General features: G+C 48.9%; 1 protein-coding gene across 1 annotated transcript in view; it reads right to left on the reverse strand.

Moving 5' to 3' along the window:
- Window positions 1-11,978: 11,978 nt before the first annotated feature.
- The window catches only part of Cacng4 (calcium voltage-gated channel auxiliary subunit gamma 4), a 61,364-nt gene continuing 54,210 nt past the window's right edge, over window positions 11,979-19,132 (reverse strand). The window contains exons 3-4 of the mRNA XM_036196837.1: window positions 16,185-16,325; window positions 11,979-14,811 (exon numbers count right to left, since the gene is read on the reverse strand). Coding sequence (XP_036052730.1) covers window positions 14,273-14,811; window positions 16,185-16,325 — 680 coding nt within the window. The 3' untranslated portion in view covers window positions 11,979-14,272. The remainder of the gene's footprint in view (window positions 14,812-16,184; window positions 16,326-19,132) is intronic.

Genomic DNA, 19,132 nt, shown 5'->3' on the forward strand with positions numbered 1-19,132 from the left:
TACCTCACCTCGCCAGTTCCTCAGCTGATTCTGTTTCCTCAGGCTGGAAACCTCTGAGTCCTCATCCAGAATGGGTCTCAGCTGAACTGCTGCTAGAAGCCTAAAAGCTTAACCAGCCAAATGCTTCTAGTTTCTGGTCTTCAAGCCTTATATATCTTTCTCTTTCTGCCATCACTCCCTGGGATTAAAGGCGTGAGTCACCATGCTTGGCTGTATCCTTGAACAGATGGATCTCTGCCTCTGGAATGCTAGGATTAAAGTCATGTACTACCACTGCCTATCCTCATGTTTAATATTGTGGCTATTCTGTCTCTGACCCTAGATAAGTTTATTTTGGGGAACACAATACCAATATATATATGACATTACACTTGACCTTATTAATTTGCTGGACAAGTTCAGCTGAAAATCTCCCGCTGGTCTCCCCTGTACTTTGCCATGTGGGCTCTCATGCCTTGTTGATTTTAATCTTTATCCTTAAGGATGAAATGGTAAATTAAAAGATTAAATAGAACAAATGGTCGTGATCAGGACAACAGCTTTTTCATTCTGTGAGTCCTTCTAGGGAGCTACTAAGTCACGTGAAGGACCCTGAGCATACTAAGGCAGGGACAGCAGTGCTGGTCAGAGTGGATCTTGAGGGAGTCAGGGAGTGGACTGGTGGATGGATGGAGGTTAGGGCAGAGGGGATATGGCCGATAGAGGAAGAAGTAAATGCAGAGGCCACTGGGAAGAAAAGGACCAATACTCTAAAAATTGCATGTTTTTTTTGAGACAGGGTTTCTCTGTGTAGTTTTGGTGCCTGTCCTGGATCTCGCTCTGTAGACCAGGCTGGCCTCAAATTCACAGAGCTCCACCTGCCTCTGCCTCCCGAGTGCTGGGATTGAAGGCGTTCACCACTGCCGCCCAGCTGCATGTGTTTTTTAAAAAGAAAATGAAGGGAGAGGCCATCAGGGGTCAGATCTTGCAGGGTCCCTCAAAACCATGTAAAAAGATAGGATGTGCCAGAGTTATAAGTCATGAGAATGCTGAGAAATGCTGTATTTCCCCCTCTTATTTACCTTTTTAATTAAAATATTTTTAATTGGGCTGGGCATAGTGGCTCATACCTTTAATCCCAGCACTTGGGAGGCAGAGGCAGGAAAATTTCTGTGAGTTCAAGGCCACCCGGCTCTACAAAGTGAGTTCCAGGACAGTCTTGGCTCCACAGAGAAACACCGTCTTGAATTAAAGGCATGTGTCACCACTGCCTGGCAATTTTTTTTTTTTTTTTTAATTTTACTGTGTGCGCGATCGGGGCTGGGGAAGTCTCATGCCACAGCAAGCATGTGGAGATCAGAGGGTAACTTTGTGGAGTTCATTCTCCCTTCTGGGAGAACTCAGGTGGCCAAGCTTTCTTGAGAAGCACCTTTTCCTGCTGAACCATCTTTCCAGATCATCTGTTGTTAGTTTGAGACAGGGTTTCATTCAGAGTCCCTGAACTCACTCTGAAAACCAGGCAGTCCTCAAACGCGCATTCTTTCTTCATAGCTTCCCAAGGAGCTGCAGTCCCAAGCCTGAACCACCAGACTTGAAGGCATCTGTGTATCTTCCTGTCTTAGTTACTTTTCTATTGCCATGAAGAGACATTATGATGAGGGCAACTTATAAAAGGAGAAATTTATTGGGGCGTACAGAGTCCATCTGTGACCATCATTGCAGGGAGCGTGGCAGCAGGCAGACATGGCTCTGGAGCAGTAGCTGAGCACTCACACCTTGAAACAACCACCACAAGACAGGGAGGGAGGGAAGAAGGGAGGGAGGGCAAGAGGGAGGGAAGGAGGGAGGGAGGGAGGGAGGGAGTGGGGGACTAACTCATAATAGCACATTTCCTCCAAGGCCATACTTCTTAATCTTTCCCAAACAGTTCCATCAACCGGGGACCAAGTATTCCAGCACATGAACTACTTATGGAGGCCATTTGCCTTCAGCCCACCATACTTACATCTGCCAAGGCTGTCAGTCCACAAATGATGGAAGAGAGTAAAGTTGAAATGGTTAAAGTGCCGGTCACCACGGTCCTGAACCAAGGCAGGTACTAAGAAGAGGGTCTGTTTGGGAAACCCAGAGGTGTAGACACAAGGATTCGGTGAGAGACTGATTATGTAAAGGGGTGAAGATTAGGGTCATGGAGGCCTTGGTGGGCAGTGGTGGTGTTGACTAGAACATGATACTCTAGGGAGGAACTGGGTTTTGGGTTCAGAGTCCATGATTTTGAGTCCTAGTCTATGTTGCTATACTCAACAGCCTCAAAGGCAGTGGCATCATGTGGTAGTACACCTCCTCTCCAGTTACGGTCTAGATACTCTGGCTAGTAGTGTGGCCATTCTCATGCAGGAAACCATGCACCCTTCTCATGCAGGAAACCAGGAAACCATGCACCCAGGAGTCACCCCTCTTGCTGCTCTGCCAATGAGTAAGTTCTCACCCGTGAGGCTGGAGCTGGCTCACTATTGTCGCTCAAGAAGAGTACAAGCTCAAATCAAATGCTCCAAATGTGCAGTGAGGACTCACGGTGCACGAAGCTCTTGAATGGGCAGGAACTTAAACTCACCATTGCCAATGGACTGGCGGATTTACTGCTCCATTTGGAGGAAATCATGACTAGGCAGATTACAATTCCCTGAGTGTCAGCAATTTTGAGCTAAGGTACAGACGCCTGGGGTTGCTAGAAGGCAACAGCCAGTAAGATGAGGTGTGACAAAGACCCAGGTCAAAAAGTGCCCATTGATTTTTAATAACCGACAGGCAGGCAATAAAGCAATGCCACAAACAATAATTGATGATTATAGCCGAGGAATGGAGGGCAGGTAAGGAAGGACAGACAGCTAGCATAGGCCATTCCTGGGACATGCTTAGCTTAGATAGGAAGGTCACAGGCTGGTGAGACAACACAGTGGGTAAAGGCGCTTGCCTCCGAGCCTGACAACCCGAGTTCAAGTCCGGGAACCCACATGGTGTAGCAAACCAACTTAAGTTGGCCTCTGAACTCCCTATATGTGCATTTGCCCTTCCTCACACAAATGAATAAATAAAAAATGTGGTTGAAAAAAAAGAAAAGGCCAGAATTGGTAATCCAGAAGGGTGTAAGGTAAAGGAAGATTAATTTTGCTGTTTTAAGAGATGAATCGGATGTGCTTACACACTTGAGCAAGATTCAAGAGGAGGGCCAGCAAGATGGCTCAGCAGGGGGTGAAAAGTGCTTGCAGCCTAACCGTACAGCCTATCAGCCTGAGTTCAAGTCCCAGAACCCACACAAAGATGGAAGACAAGAAATGACTTCACAAAGCTGTCCTCTGACCTCCACATAAGTGCTGAGTAGAGTCCACGTACAGGGCAGGAACAATCAGAGCCAATGAGAGTGCTGGCATTGGACATGACAAAGGCTAGCTACCGCCTCTGCCTAGGCAGGGAAGATGAGGCTCATGGAACAGATTAGTGTGTAGGTGGGAGAGAGATCGGGGCTGTTACCTTCCAAAGCCTCCTGTTTCCTTGGTGACCTAATACATCAGGTCAAGTGCTGAGCCTTGGAGTATAGCGAAGGGTCCAAGGAACTAGAAAAGGCAATATGGCTGTTGTGAGGAGGGGGGGACAGCTTAGAGGGAGCATCAAGAATGACTGCTGGGAGGCAGCAAAGTGCTGAGGCACATCCAGGAGCCCTGTATTAATTTTCTATTGCTCTGGGAACAAATTGTCACACACTCAGTGGTTCAATACCATCTATTATTTCACAGTTTAAGCTGCTTTGCCCAGCTAAAAGGAAGATGGCCACTGGGCTGTGTTACTCCTGAGGCTCTGGGGGGAAGAAAACAAACACTCTGTGCCTCTCCACCCTCTGAAGGCAACCTCTGTCTCATGGCCCCTTCCATCTTCAAAGCCAGCAAGCCTATTGCTTGGCCTTCACTTCTGGCACATTCTCAGGTCTTCTACTTCTCAATTTCTTTGACAAGGACCCCTGTGATAACACTGGGGTCACATGGGTAACCCAGGGCAATCTCCATGCCTCAAAATCTTTAATATTTAAAAAATGACTTACTAGATTATTTATTTGTATGTACATACATATATCAACATAAGTGAGAGGGCCAGAGAGCTGGGAGGTCAGGGAGTCAGAGTGATTTACCTCACAGACACTGATCCCCCATCATGTGATGGGGGTATTGGTTGGGGCATAAAGGAAGCCTGTTGCCAGAGGCACCACCTCTGGCACACATGCAGGAGTAGTGGAGACAGTTAGGGGATAGTGGACAGGAAAGATTTGTGGTGGTTCATTCATGGCTGTCTGCCTCTTCCTGTAACTCTAAATCTGGGAGTTCATGACCCTCTATTTCCAGACTTCTGTTCCTAAGATCATCTTGCCAGTTTTGTTGGAAGCTACATGTCTCGGGCATGTCTGTTCCAGCATCCCTTTGGACTCTACATGTCTTTTTGGTTTTTTTTGTTTTGTTTTGTTTTTTGTTTTGTTTTTTTGTTTTTTGTTTTGTTTTCTTTCTTTTCCTTTTACTCTTTAGGGGCCCTCCACCCAACTCCCAAATAAGTACACAGAAACTTTTCCTTACTTCAGAATGTCCAGCCTCAGCTTGGCTTGTTTCTAACCAGCTTTTCTAACTTGACTTAAATTATCCCATTTCTCTTTTTCTATGTTTTGTTCCTGGGATTTTAACCTTTCTTTAGTCTATATATCTTTCTTTCCTTCTTACTCCACAGCTGGCTGTGTGGCTGGCCCCTGGGGTCCTCTAGCCTTCTCCTTTTCTTGCTCCTCCTATTTATTCTCTTTGCCTGGCAGCCCCACCTGCTTGTTCTCTCTCCCGCCTGGTTATTGGCTGTTCAACTCTTTATTAGACCAATCAGGTGTTTTAGGCAGGCACAGTAACACAGCTTTACAGAGTTAAACAAATGCAACCTAAAAGAATGCAACACATCTTTGCATCATTAAATGAATATTCCACAGCAGAAATGAATGTAACACATCTTAAACTAATATTCCATAACACCTACACGTCCCCAGTTCTCCCTTTTTCCTCACCACATACCTCCTGGGCTGGGCAGCCAAGGGTGCTAACTGGGTGGGGGCCTTTCCAGGGTGGGTAGCTTTCTTCAGAGAGGCCGGGGGGTGGCAGGGTCTTTACAGGAGGGTGCGGAACCATTTCTCCAGGTAGGTGGAAAGAGACTCGGTGGAGAGAGTTGAAGATGTGGGGAGGTCCGGAGGGCACAGGGGAAATGGAGGATGAGTGGGAGGTTAGCTCCAGGGCAGGGTTCTAGAGACAGACCAGATTGTCAAAACAGCCACAGCAGTATCTCTGCCACCACATCTTCTGGGACTGCCATCCCAGTCTGGAGCTCCGGGTGAGAGCTCAGCAGATCTCCACCAAATATATTATGAGAATCCTGGTTCTTGGTGCCACTCAGCTGTCATCCTCTGGCAAGCAAATTGCCATGTTCAGCAAGGACACCGCTCAAATAGTATCTCTCTATTGTTGGTAGCCACTAAATATTGGGGTCGAGTTGTTGGACTCAGCGGTAAAGCTTGTTCGTTCATGTTTAGCATGCTTGAGGCTCTGGGTTTTATTCCCAGTACAGCAAAACAAAAATACGTTTTTAAAGAGTACTTAAAGGTGTGGGTAGGGGGCTGGAGGTGCGGCTCAGTTGGTAGAGCACTTACATAGCATGCGTGAAGCCTTGAATTCAACCCCCTGCATTATATAAACTGGATGTGGTGGTATATACCTGAGAGGTGGAGGCAGGAGAATCCAAAGTTTGAAGTGATCCTCAGCTACAGCTACACTAAGTTTCCAGGCCAGCCAGGGACAAAGGAAACCCTGTTTAAAAAAAAAAAAAAGCTGTGGGAAGAGTGTCGTGATCAAAACTAGCAAATAGAAAAAGAGACTGCACCTGAAGCCGAGCTCTCCCAGCCCCTTTTATTTTTTAATATATTTATTTATTGAATTTTTTTTTCATTTTACATACCAACCCCAGTTCCCCCTCCCTTTCTCCTGCTGCCTTGCCTCCCTCCCCACTCTACCCCCATCCACTCCTCAGAGTGGGTAAGGCCTCCCATGGTAGTCAACAAAGTCTGCCCAGCCCCTTTTATAGGTGCTGAAATGTTAACTGCTTTTTTCTTGGGTAAATGGACTTTTGACTGATACTTTTTCTTCTTTAAAATTCTCCCTCCACATCTCTCTCTCTCTCTGTTTTAGCTCTTTGTATGGTGTACTTGTGTATGTGTGTGTGCACGCACGCATGCACGCGCACATGTGTGCAAGTATGTACACATGTGTATGTATGCAGAAACCAGAGGTCGGCCCTGAGTGTCTTCCTCTTCCGCTCTTCATCTTTGTTTGAGACAAGGTCTCTTGTTGAACTTGGAGCTCACTGATTGAGCCAGACTGGCTGGCTGGCTGTCAAGTCACAAGGATCTACCTGTCTCAGCCCATCTCAGCCTTGAGATGACAGATACATGCTGCCACACCTGGCTTTTTACATGGGTTTTGGGGATCCTAAAACTCAGGTTTCCTGACTGGTCAATCCCTTGCAATTTTCTATTTTTTAAAGGTGAATGTATTAACCATAGACTTTTGAAAACAGAAGTGTATTGTTGGTTTTTAGATGGACATATCTATTGCGATTTTATTTGTAGGTTCTGGGTGTCTCACAGGAGCCAAGGTCGGGCAGGACCAGCCCCTCCCTCCCCTGTGGGTATAATAAGCACGTGGAGGTAATTCTCCTGGACTACAGACTTTGGCTTCAGCAGTTTTGTTGAAAGCTGCAAGTTTAAAAATATCTCTACCGAGAGTATCGACTCTATCTCCCCTCTGGATTCTAAGCGCTCCCCTCCCCCACATCTTGGGAGCAGAGAAGCCAGGTGCTGTATCTGGGACCTGCAACAGGAAGTCAAGTGTTTCATTCTGGGCTCTCCTCCCTCCCTGGAAGCCAGCTCCAATGGCTCCACTTGGGTGACACAGAACAGGTACGCTCCTGGTACGGCTACCCTTCTGCCACTGCTGGGCTCTTTCAGCCGTGTGTGAGCTTTATGAAGCCAGAAGTTCCCCCATGGGGTAAGAGAAGTTTATGGATGGGCCCTGTAAGTACCCTACTACCCGAAAGTCTCCGGAACATGGAAGTTGAACCTGGTGTTTGTCAGTGGAACTGGCCACAGGAGCACTCAACCAGATACAGGTATACTGTCTAAGAGTAGTGTGCACCTGCACGTCTAGTCCTCAGACTCTCCCCGTCAAGAGCTGCTCTAGAACATCCCAACACTGAAAACTCCTTGAGAGCTGTCAGTGAACACTCTTTTTATTTATTTGTTTGTTTGATTATTTTTTATGTGCACTGGTGTTTTGCCTGCATGTATGTCTGTGTGAAGGTGTCAGATCCCCTGGAACTAAGTTGCAGACAGTTGTGCATTGCCATGTGGGTGCTGGGACTTGAACCCTGATCCTCTGGAAGAGCAGCCAGTGCTCTTAACCACTGAGCCATCTCTCTAGTCCCCTCAGTGAACACTCCTTTTTATTTAAGAAATATTTTTATTCATTTTACATACCAACTACAGATCTCCCTCTCATCCCTCCTCCCATCCCCTCCATCCCCCTCATCCCCCCCTTTAAAAGGGTAAGGCCTCCCATGGGGAGTCAGCAAAACCTGGTACATTAAGTTGAGGCAGGACCAACCCCCCCCCCCCCCCCCGCCGCCCACATCAAGGCTGAACAAGGTGTCCCACTATAGGTAATGGACTCCAAAAAGCCAGCTCATGCAGGAGGGATGATAGATCCTGATTACTGCCAGGGGCCCCTCAAACAGGGATAGGTCCTGATTACTGCCAGGGGCTCCTCAAACAGACCAAGCTACACAACTGTTGCCTATGTGCAGAGGGCCTAGTCTGGTCCCATTCAGTGAACACTGTAATGGGTAGCCATTCCAGCATTGGCCTGGAAGTTCCAACCCCCATTGAGGCTTCGGTAACGGTCACGCCTACAAGGTGGGGCTGAGAGGACACTGAAGACCCAGGATCAAAAGGAGAGGACTCTCTTGGTTCCAGGACCCTGGACACAGGAGGTAGACCGAGTAGAGTTCTCCAGAGGACACCTCCAGACTGTGCCATACCTTTCCTAGACCCTGCAACCTATAAACCTTCATTTGTAAGCTACCCCATAAAAGAAACCTCTCTTTTAACTACGTGGAGTGGCCTTAATAATTTCCCCAATAGAACACTCTTGAGGATTCAAATGCAGTCTTTTAAAAAATTATTTGGTTTATTACTTTAACTATGTGTAAATGTTTGTGTTCATGTGTGGGTATGTGCACATGAGTGCAGGAGCTTGCTGAGGCCAGAGGCATCCATCCAATCTCCTGGCACTGGAATTACAGATTTTGAACCACCTTATGTGGATGCTGGGAACTGAACTCAGGTCCTCAGCAACAGTAGTACATGCTCTTAACCATTATGCCATGCTTCTAGACCCTCAAATGAAGTGTTTAAACTGGGTACTTTACAGCATTTCCTTGTTTAAAGTCTAAGTCATTCTCTCAAAGGAAGATCCTGGTGGCAACCTCTTCCTTGGATAGTGGGAATGGGGGGCTGTGATAGCTGCTCACTGCTGCTGCCCTCAGGGGAAGGCAGGAGGAACTGAGGTTTTATTGGGATCTTTCCTGGCCCTTGGCCACATCACTGCAGCTGCTGGATGAGGGTAGAGGAGGAAGACACTGCCATGCAGTGTGCCCATGTGTCATGCTGGGCTTGTTCAAGTCTACTAACATTCTGTTCCCCAAATCCAGGGACAAAGACTTCAAGGAGGCTCCCTATCCTTCACCCACAATGGGCCATCTTCCCATGTCCTTCCTCAACCCCCAATTTCTATTTTGGAAATGTGTGGCTCAACAATGATGCAGAAATCCTAACGTGGCAGGAAAAAGGGACTTGAAGTATAAAAAAATAAAAAGTGTGTGTGTGTGTGTGTGTGGGGGGGTTGTTTCTTTTTTTTTTTTTCCAAGACAGAGTTTCTCTGTATAACAGTTCTGACTCTTCTGGAATTTGCTTTGTAGACCAGACTGGCCTCAAACTCAAAGAGATCTACCTGTTTCTGCCTCTGGAGTGCTGGAATTAAAGCATGAATTACCACTGCCCAGCTAAAAAATGTTTTATGTTCATGGTCTAGACATAAGTACCCCAAAGCTGCTGTGTCATCTTGCACGAGTGATCATCCCTTTCTGTGCCTTGGATTTCCACCCTGAAGTTGGGCTTGCATGGGGCTCTTGGCCTTGGGTTTACTGATGTTTGAAACAGACCATTCTGAGGGCCGGGAGGCTATTCTGGGCACTGTACAAGATTTAGAAACATCCTTGGTCACTCCCAGAAGACCCAAATGCACCTGCTTCAAGCAGAAATGTCTCCAGACATTGGCAACTGTCCCTGCAGTATAAAATCTCTTCTCCCATTGGAAAGGTGATGTGTCTCCCTTTTAATAGCTATGAAATTTAAAAGAATGCCTTCCTTTTATTTCTTCCTCTCTCTCTCTCTCTCTCTCTCTCTCTCTCTCTCTCTCTCTCTCCATCTTTGAACTTGATTCTTCTATGATGAGCAGGTGGGATGAGGTGAGGCCAGGCCTTCTGGTCACGTGTTCAATGGTGGTATTCTCTTGTGTGTGATAAAGGCCTGAGCTCAAACCTCTTCCTCACTTGGGAAGAGGGTGACACAGACTCATTTTATACAAAGGACATCTGGAGCAGAAATGAGGCCAGATACCATGTAGGATCCCAAGAAGGGGCTTGGGACACATAGAGGTTGGTACTGTCACAGAAATTTTACTTCTAAGTGAGCACGCCTCAAAAAGTTTGGGAGTAGGAAGGCAGAAGAGGAGGTACCAAAAGGTGTCCACAAGGGGCAGAGACTGGTCAGCTGCTCCCCAAACTCTTTTCTCCTCCTGCAGATTACATTCCTACTGTGGTAGTTGAAATGAGAATGGTCCCCCTAGGCTCATAGGGAGTGGCATTATTAAAGGTGTGGCCTTGTTGGAGTGGGTGTGCACCTGTTGGAGGAAGTGTGTCACAGGAGGTGGGCTTTGAGGTTTCAAAAGCTCAAGCCAAGCCCAGTGTCACTCTCTCTTCCTCCTGCCTACTGATCCAGATGTAGAACTCTAAGCTACCTCTCCAGCACTGTATCTACCTGCATGCTGTCATGCTTCCCACTGATGACAATGGACTAAGCCTCTGAAACTGTAAGCCAGCCCTAATTAAATGTTTTCCTTTATAAGAGTGCTGGGTGGTGGTGGTACATACCTTTAATCCCAGCACTTGGGAGGCAGAGGCAGGTAGATCTCTGCGTTCCAGGCCAGCCTGATTTACAGAGCAAATTCTAGGACAGCCTGGACTACACAGAGAAACCCTGTCTCCAAAACCCAAAAAACAAAAGCCAAGGGAAAAAAAAAGAGTTGCTGTGGTCATGGCATCTATTCATGCAGTAACCCTAAGACAACTACTTTCTCTTGGATGCACTGTTGTTATTGAGTTCTGGCTGATGGAGTGTGGACAGCAGGTCACAACTTCCTGGTCCAATAAAACTCAAATCATCTACTCTCATCTTCCACCTGCCACAGGGGAACCTCCACAGCCTGGGCCTCTGAGTGTCTACACTGACAGCATAGACCAGGGCCTGTTCCACACTCTACTGGGTGCACTTAATACGAGAAATGACATCCTTTCATGTTCAGCATTTGCACTTGGGGCTGTTGAGTGTGTGGTCAACCTACTCTTGAGTAACAGCAGAGGGTAGAATGGTGGCTATTGAGGTGGCCTATGGCTAGGCTATGTGTGTTTATTTTTTCTTCTTTTATAAATAAATTGTGTGTATGTGTGTGTGTGTGTGTGTGTGGTTTACATGTGTGTGTGTATGCATGGAGACCATCTGCGGGAACCCTGACCACCTCCTCTGAGGCATGGTCTCTCACTGACCTTGTAGGTCATCTGATCAGCCAGAGAGAGCACCAGAGATCCTCCTGTCTCTGCCTTCCCAATACTGGGATTGTCAGTGTCCACCACCTTAGGCTTGGGGTTTTTAAGTGGGTGCTGAGGATCGAACTCAGGTCCTCATGCTTGCAAAGCAAGTACTTTACTGACTGAGCCATCCCCCTACCTCTAGCCCTGGAGTTTATTTTCATTAAGGAACTACAACATTGATTTCTGTGTTGGTTCTAACAGACCTAGCTCTGCAAGTTATTGGGGGCAGCAATTTTAGCTGAACTAAACACGTGACCATGTGACTACAGGAGGTGGTGGCAGGTCCCTAAATGCAGCCTGGCACAAGAGTTGGCCCAGGAGGGCTGGGCAGCTTCTGCTGAGCCAGGGTTTCCTCCAGGCTAAGAATAAACCGTAGACACGGGCGTTTTGGCACAAGGTGCTAGCTCCAAGCAGAACTGGCTCCAGGCTGGCAGCACAGCTGGTCTTCAGCCTGGTCACTGGTGGAACCCAGCAAAAGCCCGAACTCCCCAGGCTGTGGGTCCTGGTGGTTCAGCAGACCTGGGGACATGCTTTTGAAAGAGGACTAAGAAACCAGAGCACAGTGCTGTCCCCACACCTCCGCCCCAGCTTGTCTAAACTCAATGTCCTGTTCTTAGCCCTCTTTCTTCTGCCTTAGAAGGATGCCTAGTGTCTCTGGGTTTGCTGATTTCCCATGGCTCAGGGAGTTCAGGCTTTTGCCAAGTCCCACCAGTGACTTGCTCAGCTGCTCCCGGCTTATCCATGGAAAAGCATCTTAGTGGTACCTTCTCCAGAGGTCAAAGCTTAATCTGGTCCTCAGGGTCAAGCCAGAGTCTTGTCCACATGGTGTCCAACCTTACCCTGTCACCCTCCTCTTGGATGCCCCACACAATTCCTACACCTGGGATACCAGACACCCATAAGGACTCCAGGGAAGCATTCCCCCACCTACCATATCAAAAAGAGAACATTTTAAAAATGTTTTTATTTAATTAAAAAAAAGAGAGAGAGAACTAAGAACCCCAAACCACTGGTGGGTACAGGATCACAGGGGCTTAACTGGTGAAACACACAGGGGGGGAGACGGGACAGAGGAGGGTGGGAAAATGGGCTCAGGCCTCACGTCCTTTCAGAGAAGGAGCCAGATCCAAGCTTGTCAGAAGTACAGTCTAGCTCTACTCCCTTTCCCACAGGAAGGGCAAGCCAGTGAGTGACCAGGGTCCCCAGAGTGAGGCCAACAGTCGGTGGAGAAAGGCTGTGAGGGCTGGGGCAGCTGAGGCTTTTCTCCATGTTCTACAGTCTCTTCTTCCTTTTCCTTCCGGCTCCCTCTTGTTTCCGGAGTGGGCCTGTGTACTCTGCCTAGGGCTGGACAAGAGGTAGGATTCATCGGAACACAGCTTTCTCATGTGGAACCGAGGAAACTTCTGAAACTACAGTTGGGAAGGTAGCTTGTGTGGAAGTTTACCATAGGCTGCTTTATTTCCAGAAGAGACATGAGACAGGTCTCGGGTCTCCCTGGGGGCCGGGGCTTCCTTCAGTCTCCGAAGATGTTAATGGTGATACAGGAGGGGTGGGGGGAGGTGGGCAGGGCGAGGGCCTGCAGCATGGACAGACCACACATCTTGACACTGACTCTTGCTCACTGCTGTGCATGCTTTGACACATGCTGAGGAGCCAACCTGGCCAGGAGGGGATGGTTCTGAGCAAGAACAAAGGAGCCCCGACATGCTCACATCTCAGCTCACTAACTCATGGGCAGTTGGCTGGAGCTATGACATGGGATGTCTTTCTTTAGTGTGTGTGTGTGTGTGTGTGTGTGTGTGTGTGTGGTGGGGAATGAAGGGCAGGCAGAGAAGGACACATGGACCTGGGTCTGAACTCTGAGTCAGCCTAGGGGGCTCCATGAGCAGGTGACTGAGGTAAGAACTGGCTTGTCACTTCTAGGTGAGACAGTTACTGGGGTCACAGAAGACTGTTCAAGATTGGATTAAGAAGTCTCAAAAAGTAAGAAACAATTGATCCTTAGAAAGCACGCGTGTTATAGAAAAGGGGGTAAGCTCCACTTTCTGGAGAGTTCTTCCTAATCTGGACACACTCACATGGTGTTTGCTCACCTCGAGAGGGGAAGGGGGAACGGCTGGACAAACTATAAAACACAGAACTCATCCTCAGATTCAGGCAAAGTGAGAAAGCCCAGGACGGCCCCTTGAGTCACATGTCCACGGAGTCCTTTGGGTGTCGGCAGAATAAATTAGGACAGGAGTCAGGGGAGATGCCATTGCTACTTTTTAGGATGAGGAGTTGAGTGTGGCTTGTTCTGCTGCTGTTGGTTCTCAGTGTGCCACCATTCAGAACCACTTGGAAATGATGCTCTGTCTTTGCTCTTTTTCGTCTCTGCTCACCCTCAGGTTCCCCTTTCTCATACTGAAGTTTATACATCTGTCACGGAACACCAGTTTGGAAGTGGGAGTATGGCTCCGCCCCCAGCAGGGTCCCCCATTGTTCAGGGGACAGTGTGGTTCCTCAGACCCACAGAATCCTCCAGATCTCCAAGTTTAGTGAGTACGTCCTGCCCATTCTGAGCTCAGCGGAAACTTCTGGAAACAGGTAGGAAAGCCTACAGAGTCTCTGCCTTTGCCCTGGATTCCTGGTCTCCTGAGGTGGAGAGACGCCGGCCACAGGACAGCTCAAGGCCGAAGCACCAGTTAGCCATAGAGCTTTCTCTTTAGGACGGATGATGTTTACAACATAGGCTCTACCAGACTGCCATACAGAGGCCAAGAGAGGGAGGCAGAGGGGAATGGAGTGAGCTTCGGCTCATTCACTCTGGGCTCCAGGTCACAGGAACTTCTGGGTGGGAAACAGCTGATGGGAGCCCAGAGGTCCCAGTTCCGGAAGAAGCCTTCCTGTGGCCCTGTGCCCACGGAAAGGGAAAGGGTTTGACATCTTCTGGCATGACTGGTTTCCTGGTTTCCAAGAGGCAGGCTGATGCAGCTTCTGGAAAAGTCTTGAGCCTCCTGGGAAATTTCAGGAGGACAGCAATACACCCTGTCTTGGGAGAAAGTTAGCCTTCGGTTTCTTCCCTAGCCCTGATTCCAGTCTCCAGGCTTCCTTCACTCTTAGCTAGCCCATGGCATCTTTTGGAGGCCAGGGAGGGTTGCCCTTGGCTCCAGTTCACTGTCTATTCTTTTAAGGGTCACCCTGTTGTGTGTCACAGAAACAGCCAGTCTGGGGGAGGCCGGTGCTGAGATGGGTGGGCAGGTCACACGGGAGTCGTCCGCCGGTTCAGCATGCTGAGGTGGAAACCCTCCTTTAGGTCCTGTTGGAAGAAGTTGTGCATCTGCAGGAAGCCAGCATCCTGGTCTGGGCTGTAGCTGGCAGCCGTGGTTACCTTTAGGGGTTCCCTGGACAGCGTGTACATGGACAGCTCACCCATAGGGATGGCCCCAGTGATCTTCAGGCCCACGGGAGAGGCATCCCTGGAGGGTGAGGCCTCAGTGGATCTTGAACTGGACCTGGACCTCCGTCGCCGGTACCTGTAGCTCGGCATCCTGGCGTAAGGAGAGGAGGAAGAAGGCTTAAGGAATTCCCGCTTGGTCTTAAACCTCAACTCTTTATTTTTCTCAATGTAAATGTTTACAGCCAGGACGCCCACGGTCTCCGCCACAATGAACGACAGGGCTCCAAAGTAAAAAGACCAGCCGTAGTTGTAATGGTTCTTTTTGTCCTCGTCACGCTTGTCGCTGGGGTCGCCTGTGTTGCTGGAAATGTAGACGATGATGCCGATGATGTTACTGAGGCCTGAAAGGGAGGTGGGGCAGGGAGAGACTAAAGGTCAGACTCACAGCATGAATGTGGGATGCTGGCCGGTCTTCTCCTTGACATTTATTAATTATGGTAACTTACTTTTATTTTTTTGAGAAAAAGTCTAATGTAGCTCAAGCTTGTCCTGAACTTAGGTAACTGAGGATGACCTTGAACTTCCAATTGATTCTCCACTTCCCAAGTGCTGGGATTACAGGCATGCACTACCACACCTGGCTTGGTAACAAATTTTCCTTCTTTCTACCCTCTTTTCATCCCTCCTTCCCTCCCTCCTTTTTTCCTTCCTCTCTTTCCTTTTGATTGGATAACCCAGGCTGGCTCAGACCTCCCCAAGTAGCCGAGGCTGGCTTTGAATTCCTGATCCTCATTTTAAAAAATTGTTTTGTGTATATGTGTATCGGTGTCTTGCATGCATATCTGTCTGTGCACCATGTGTCTGCCTGCAAAGGCCAGAAGAGGGCATCAGATCCTCTGGAAGAGGAGTTACAGATGTCTGTGAGCCATCATGTGTGTGCTGGTCATCAAACTCCAGTCCTCTGCAAGAGCAGTCAGTGTGCTTAGCCATGGAGCCATCTTTCCCAGTCTGGAACTCCTGATTCTTTTGCCTCCACCTCCCAGCTGGGATTGAGCTGTGCACCACCACAGCCAGCTTGCTGGCTACTTTTCCCTCAAGTCCTGTTCCCCACCAGGTGTTTGTGAAAGATAAGCTATACATTTCCCAGCAGAACCTGAAATCAGTGATGACCATGTCTCTTAGAATAGTGCAGCATTTACCTGTAACCCACCCAACCCCCAATATACTTCAGTTCATCTCTAGCTAGCTTGTAACAGCCAACACAATCCTACGCTAAGTAAATGGATGTTATTGTGCCTTTCTACTACAGTCCCTCAGCCTGTCTTTACATGGCAAACTCCCTTGGGACTTGGCATCCGGGGAATCTCCAGGTTCCTTCCTGACATCCACCAACTCAGCCAGCTCTGGAGCCTGTTACAGGTTTGGTTGTACTTCATATACCCGACTTTCTGAGATGAGGTGAAATTTGCACACTATCAAATTAACCTTTCTGAAGGATACAGTCCAATGGCATTTCGTGCACTTGCAATGTGTGCTACCCTTCACAATGTGTGAAATCCCACTTGAAACACTGTCATCTCCTCCAAAGGAAACCCCATTAAGCAGTCACTGCCCGTCCCCTGCTTCAGTCTTACATGCCTGCCCTTTAATGTTAACCACCCACTGATTTCGGACTGCCCTCCCACCAGGGTGCACACTCCTGGCAGTGGAGACCACACGCTCAGGTGCGCCACTATCGCCCCGCTCCTGTCCCAGAGGGGTAGCCCCCACTTGCCTGCGGCCACAAAGAGGATGCCTGCACTGAGGACGATATTGTTCTTGCGGCTGTAGATCCTCCCAGCGCCGATGCAGAGCCCTCCAAGCAGGAGCAGGATGGTGCTGAGGATGGGGAAGACACTGGAGGCTCGCACGATGCCTAGGCCAGGGGTGAAACAGCAGAGAGGGCAGTGAGTCCAGCCATCCTCCCTGCATGCCAAGGTGTCTCTCCCAGGAGTCCTGCTGCCGGCCCTGGGTGCACGATGGCTCTAGGTTGGCTATTTACTCTTTCAGAAGGCAAGTGACCTATGGTGATGGTGATACCTGCCTGCAGGTTACTGGGCCTCTTTCTGGGTGTGGGTAGCACTTCTTCTGGGTGGGAGGGATTGGAGTCCCTCAGTGGCACTGGAGAAGCCACACTAACAGTCACTAATGTTCTGGATGGCAGGACATTCATGCAACAGCTCACAGCCCACTAAGTTCTCTCCTGAATGGTCCCGTAGGTTCATCAGAAGGCTGGGAATGGTGTGCCCCAAGAGCCAGCTTAGATCAATGGTCGGAGGAACAGGCTTTGGCACACTAAATGGGACTGGGTGTCATCCTGCTCTGTGGCATGCTGTGTGTTCTTAGACAAATTGCTTCACTCTTCAAAAACTTACTTCCCCCACTAACATGGTTTAGTAACTCAGCATCTCATCTGTAAGAAGGTACATTCCAAGTACCCATAAGGACGCTGTGTTTTCCTATACCTATACACCCATGATAAAATTAACATAAAAAAATTTTCATTTATTATTACTGTCATGTGGGTGCATGTGCCACAGCCCATGTGTGGAGGTCAGAGAACAATTCTGTGAACTCAGTTCTCTCCTGTCTTTATGGGGGTTCCACGATAGAACTCAGGTCACCAGGCTTGCACACATAGCAAGAACCTTTATCGGGGGCCTTCTTGCCAGTCCACCGTGATACAATTTAATTGACAAATCAAATATAGAAAGGGACTGATAGTGGTTAATAATAAAATAGAACCACTGGAACACACTACACTGTAATAAAAGTTACTTTTAAAGCCTATGGCTTCTTTATTTCTGGCACTTTCCATTTCATGAATTTGAACTATTGTTGACTAAAATCCCACAAAGTAAAGCCACAAATAAGGACTAAAATCTCACAAATTAAGACCGTGGGTTAGTGGAGCCCACTGTGCTGTGATTGGTTTTTGTCTCTGTGAAGTGATAAGCACAAGGCCAGCTGTATCATGCACTTTCTAAGTGACTAGTTATGTCCAGCAAATCACCACCGTGCCTACAGATGAAGATATCCAAGCTCATAACACGTGCAAGCCACAGAAGAGGCAGCAGGGCACGGTGAGACACTGTCTACCATGTTGGCCAGCAGAACCTTGTCTGAATCCTTGTCCTACCCATGATCAGCAGTGGGGGCAGGGCCAGGGAACCTCAATGACCACCCGAGTTCACTTTTTCATAACTTGGCCACAGTAGTGATGTCATGCTGGAGGGCTTGACTTGTGCCCTCTCCCTGTGGCCTCCTCTGGAAAAAGGCATTACATATGTGTTTTGGGAACTTTAGGAGCCTCAAGATGAGACCATCCTGAATGGACCAAGTGGTCCCTGAGTCCAGGGATAAACATCTTAGACAACGGATAAGGTTATGAGGATGGAGCCAGAGGGCAGAGACATGGTCAGGAAATTCTGGTGCTCCTTAACTGCAGTAGTGTCAGGGAGAGTCTCACTCCATGTGGAGGGGCAGAGTCCTGCCAAACGTGTCCCCTTTTTGACGTCCAGCTGCCACCCAGGAGTCAATTTCTGTTGCTTTCAGTCGCCTGGTTCATGATGGTTTGCTACCGCCCCCTAGGAAGTGAACGCCCGCCAGAGCACACGGCAGGCTTCCGGTCTCCACCCTGAGCATTTGGGTAGATAGCAAGGAGGTCAGAGGAAGAGAACAAAGGCAAGGGAGATGATGCTCAGAGCCTGGCCTTCTCCGTGTCCTCACAGCTCTAGAGAAATCCAGTTACGTGGGCCTTGGTGGCGCCGGCAGAGGACTGAGAGTCAGGAAGTGCGGGTATGTGCCCCTCCTGAGCCAGCTGACTGGCTTGGGGCCTTGTAGCCTCTGAAGGCGGTGTTTGTCTCCTTTCTGTACACCCACAGTGTGAGCCCTTGCTCTACAGAGAAGGGATTGTGTGGGGGTATTAAATGGAACGCCTTTCCCCAGCACTTCCTCCCGACCCCTCTCGCTTTCTTGTAGCTGCAGGCTCTGGGAGGAGGCTTCCTGTGTGCTTCTGAAATGGGCCTCTGAGCTGAGCTGGCCGGACTCAGGTCAAGACCCTGCCCTGCCTTCTGAAGACCAGTCAGGTGGTCCAGAGGGAAGGGTGCTCCAGTTCCTTCAAAGGCAATGGAGACCTGTGGCTCAGAGCCCTCCATCCAGGTGAGTCCTCCAAGTCCCTGTCCCTTGAGTTCTCCTTGCTTCAGTGCCTTGCCGAACACGTGTCTGAGGGATGAGAGGCTAGTGTCAGTCATTCCACAAGACCACATCAAGCCATGGGGATGACAGATATCTGTCTGGAGGATGGGCCCTGTCTCATAACACACTCTAGGCTTCACTGTGAACTCACAGACACCAGCACTGTGCCATGGCACAGAGCACCCTCCATCTAACTGGAAAGCCTGAACCTAGAGGGGAGGTGCCAGGGCCTGGGGGCGAGACAGGCAGGGGTGATGGAGATAAGACACCAGATAAGACTCTATGGAGGTTATGGAGCGGTGACTCCCTCAAACCCCACACTGTGAATGTGCAATGCTCAGAGGCCCCCAGGAATCCAGTGATGACAACGTGACTCAAGATGCAAATCCAGCTTCTCTAGGAGGCTTAGGAACTTGAGGGTCACGGGTGACTTGTTTTTGAAGTTTCTAAGATAGGGTGAGAGCTCCCTAGCCTTGGGCCTGCTGG

This window comes from Onychomys torridus, chromosome 8 (genome assembly GCF_903995425.1).
Source record: "Onychomys torridus chromosome 8, mOncTor1.1, whole genome shotgun sequence".
NCBI classification, from domain to species: Eukaryota; Metazoa; Chordata; class Mammalia; order Rodentia; family Cricetidae; genus Onychomys; species Onychomys torridus.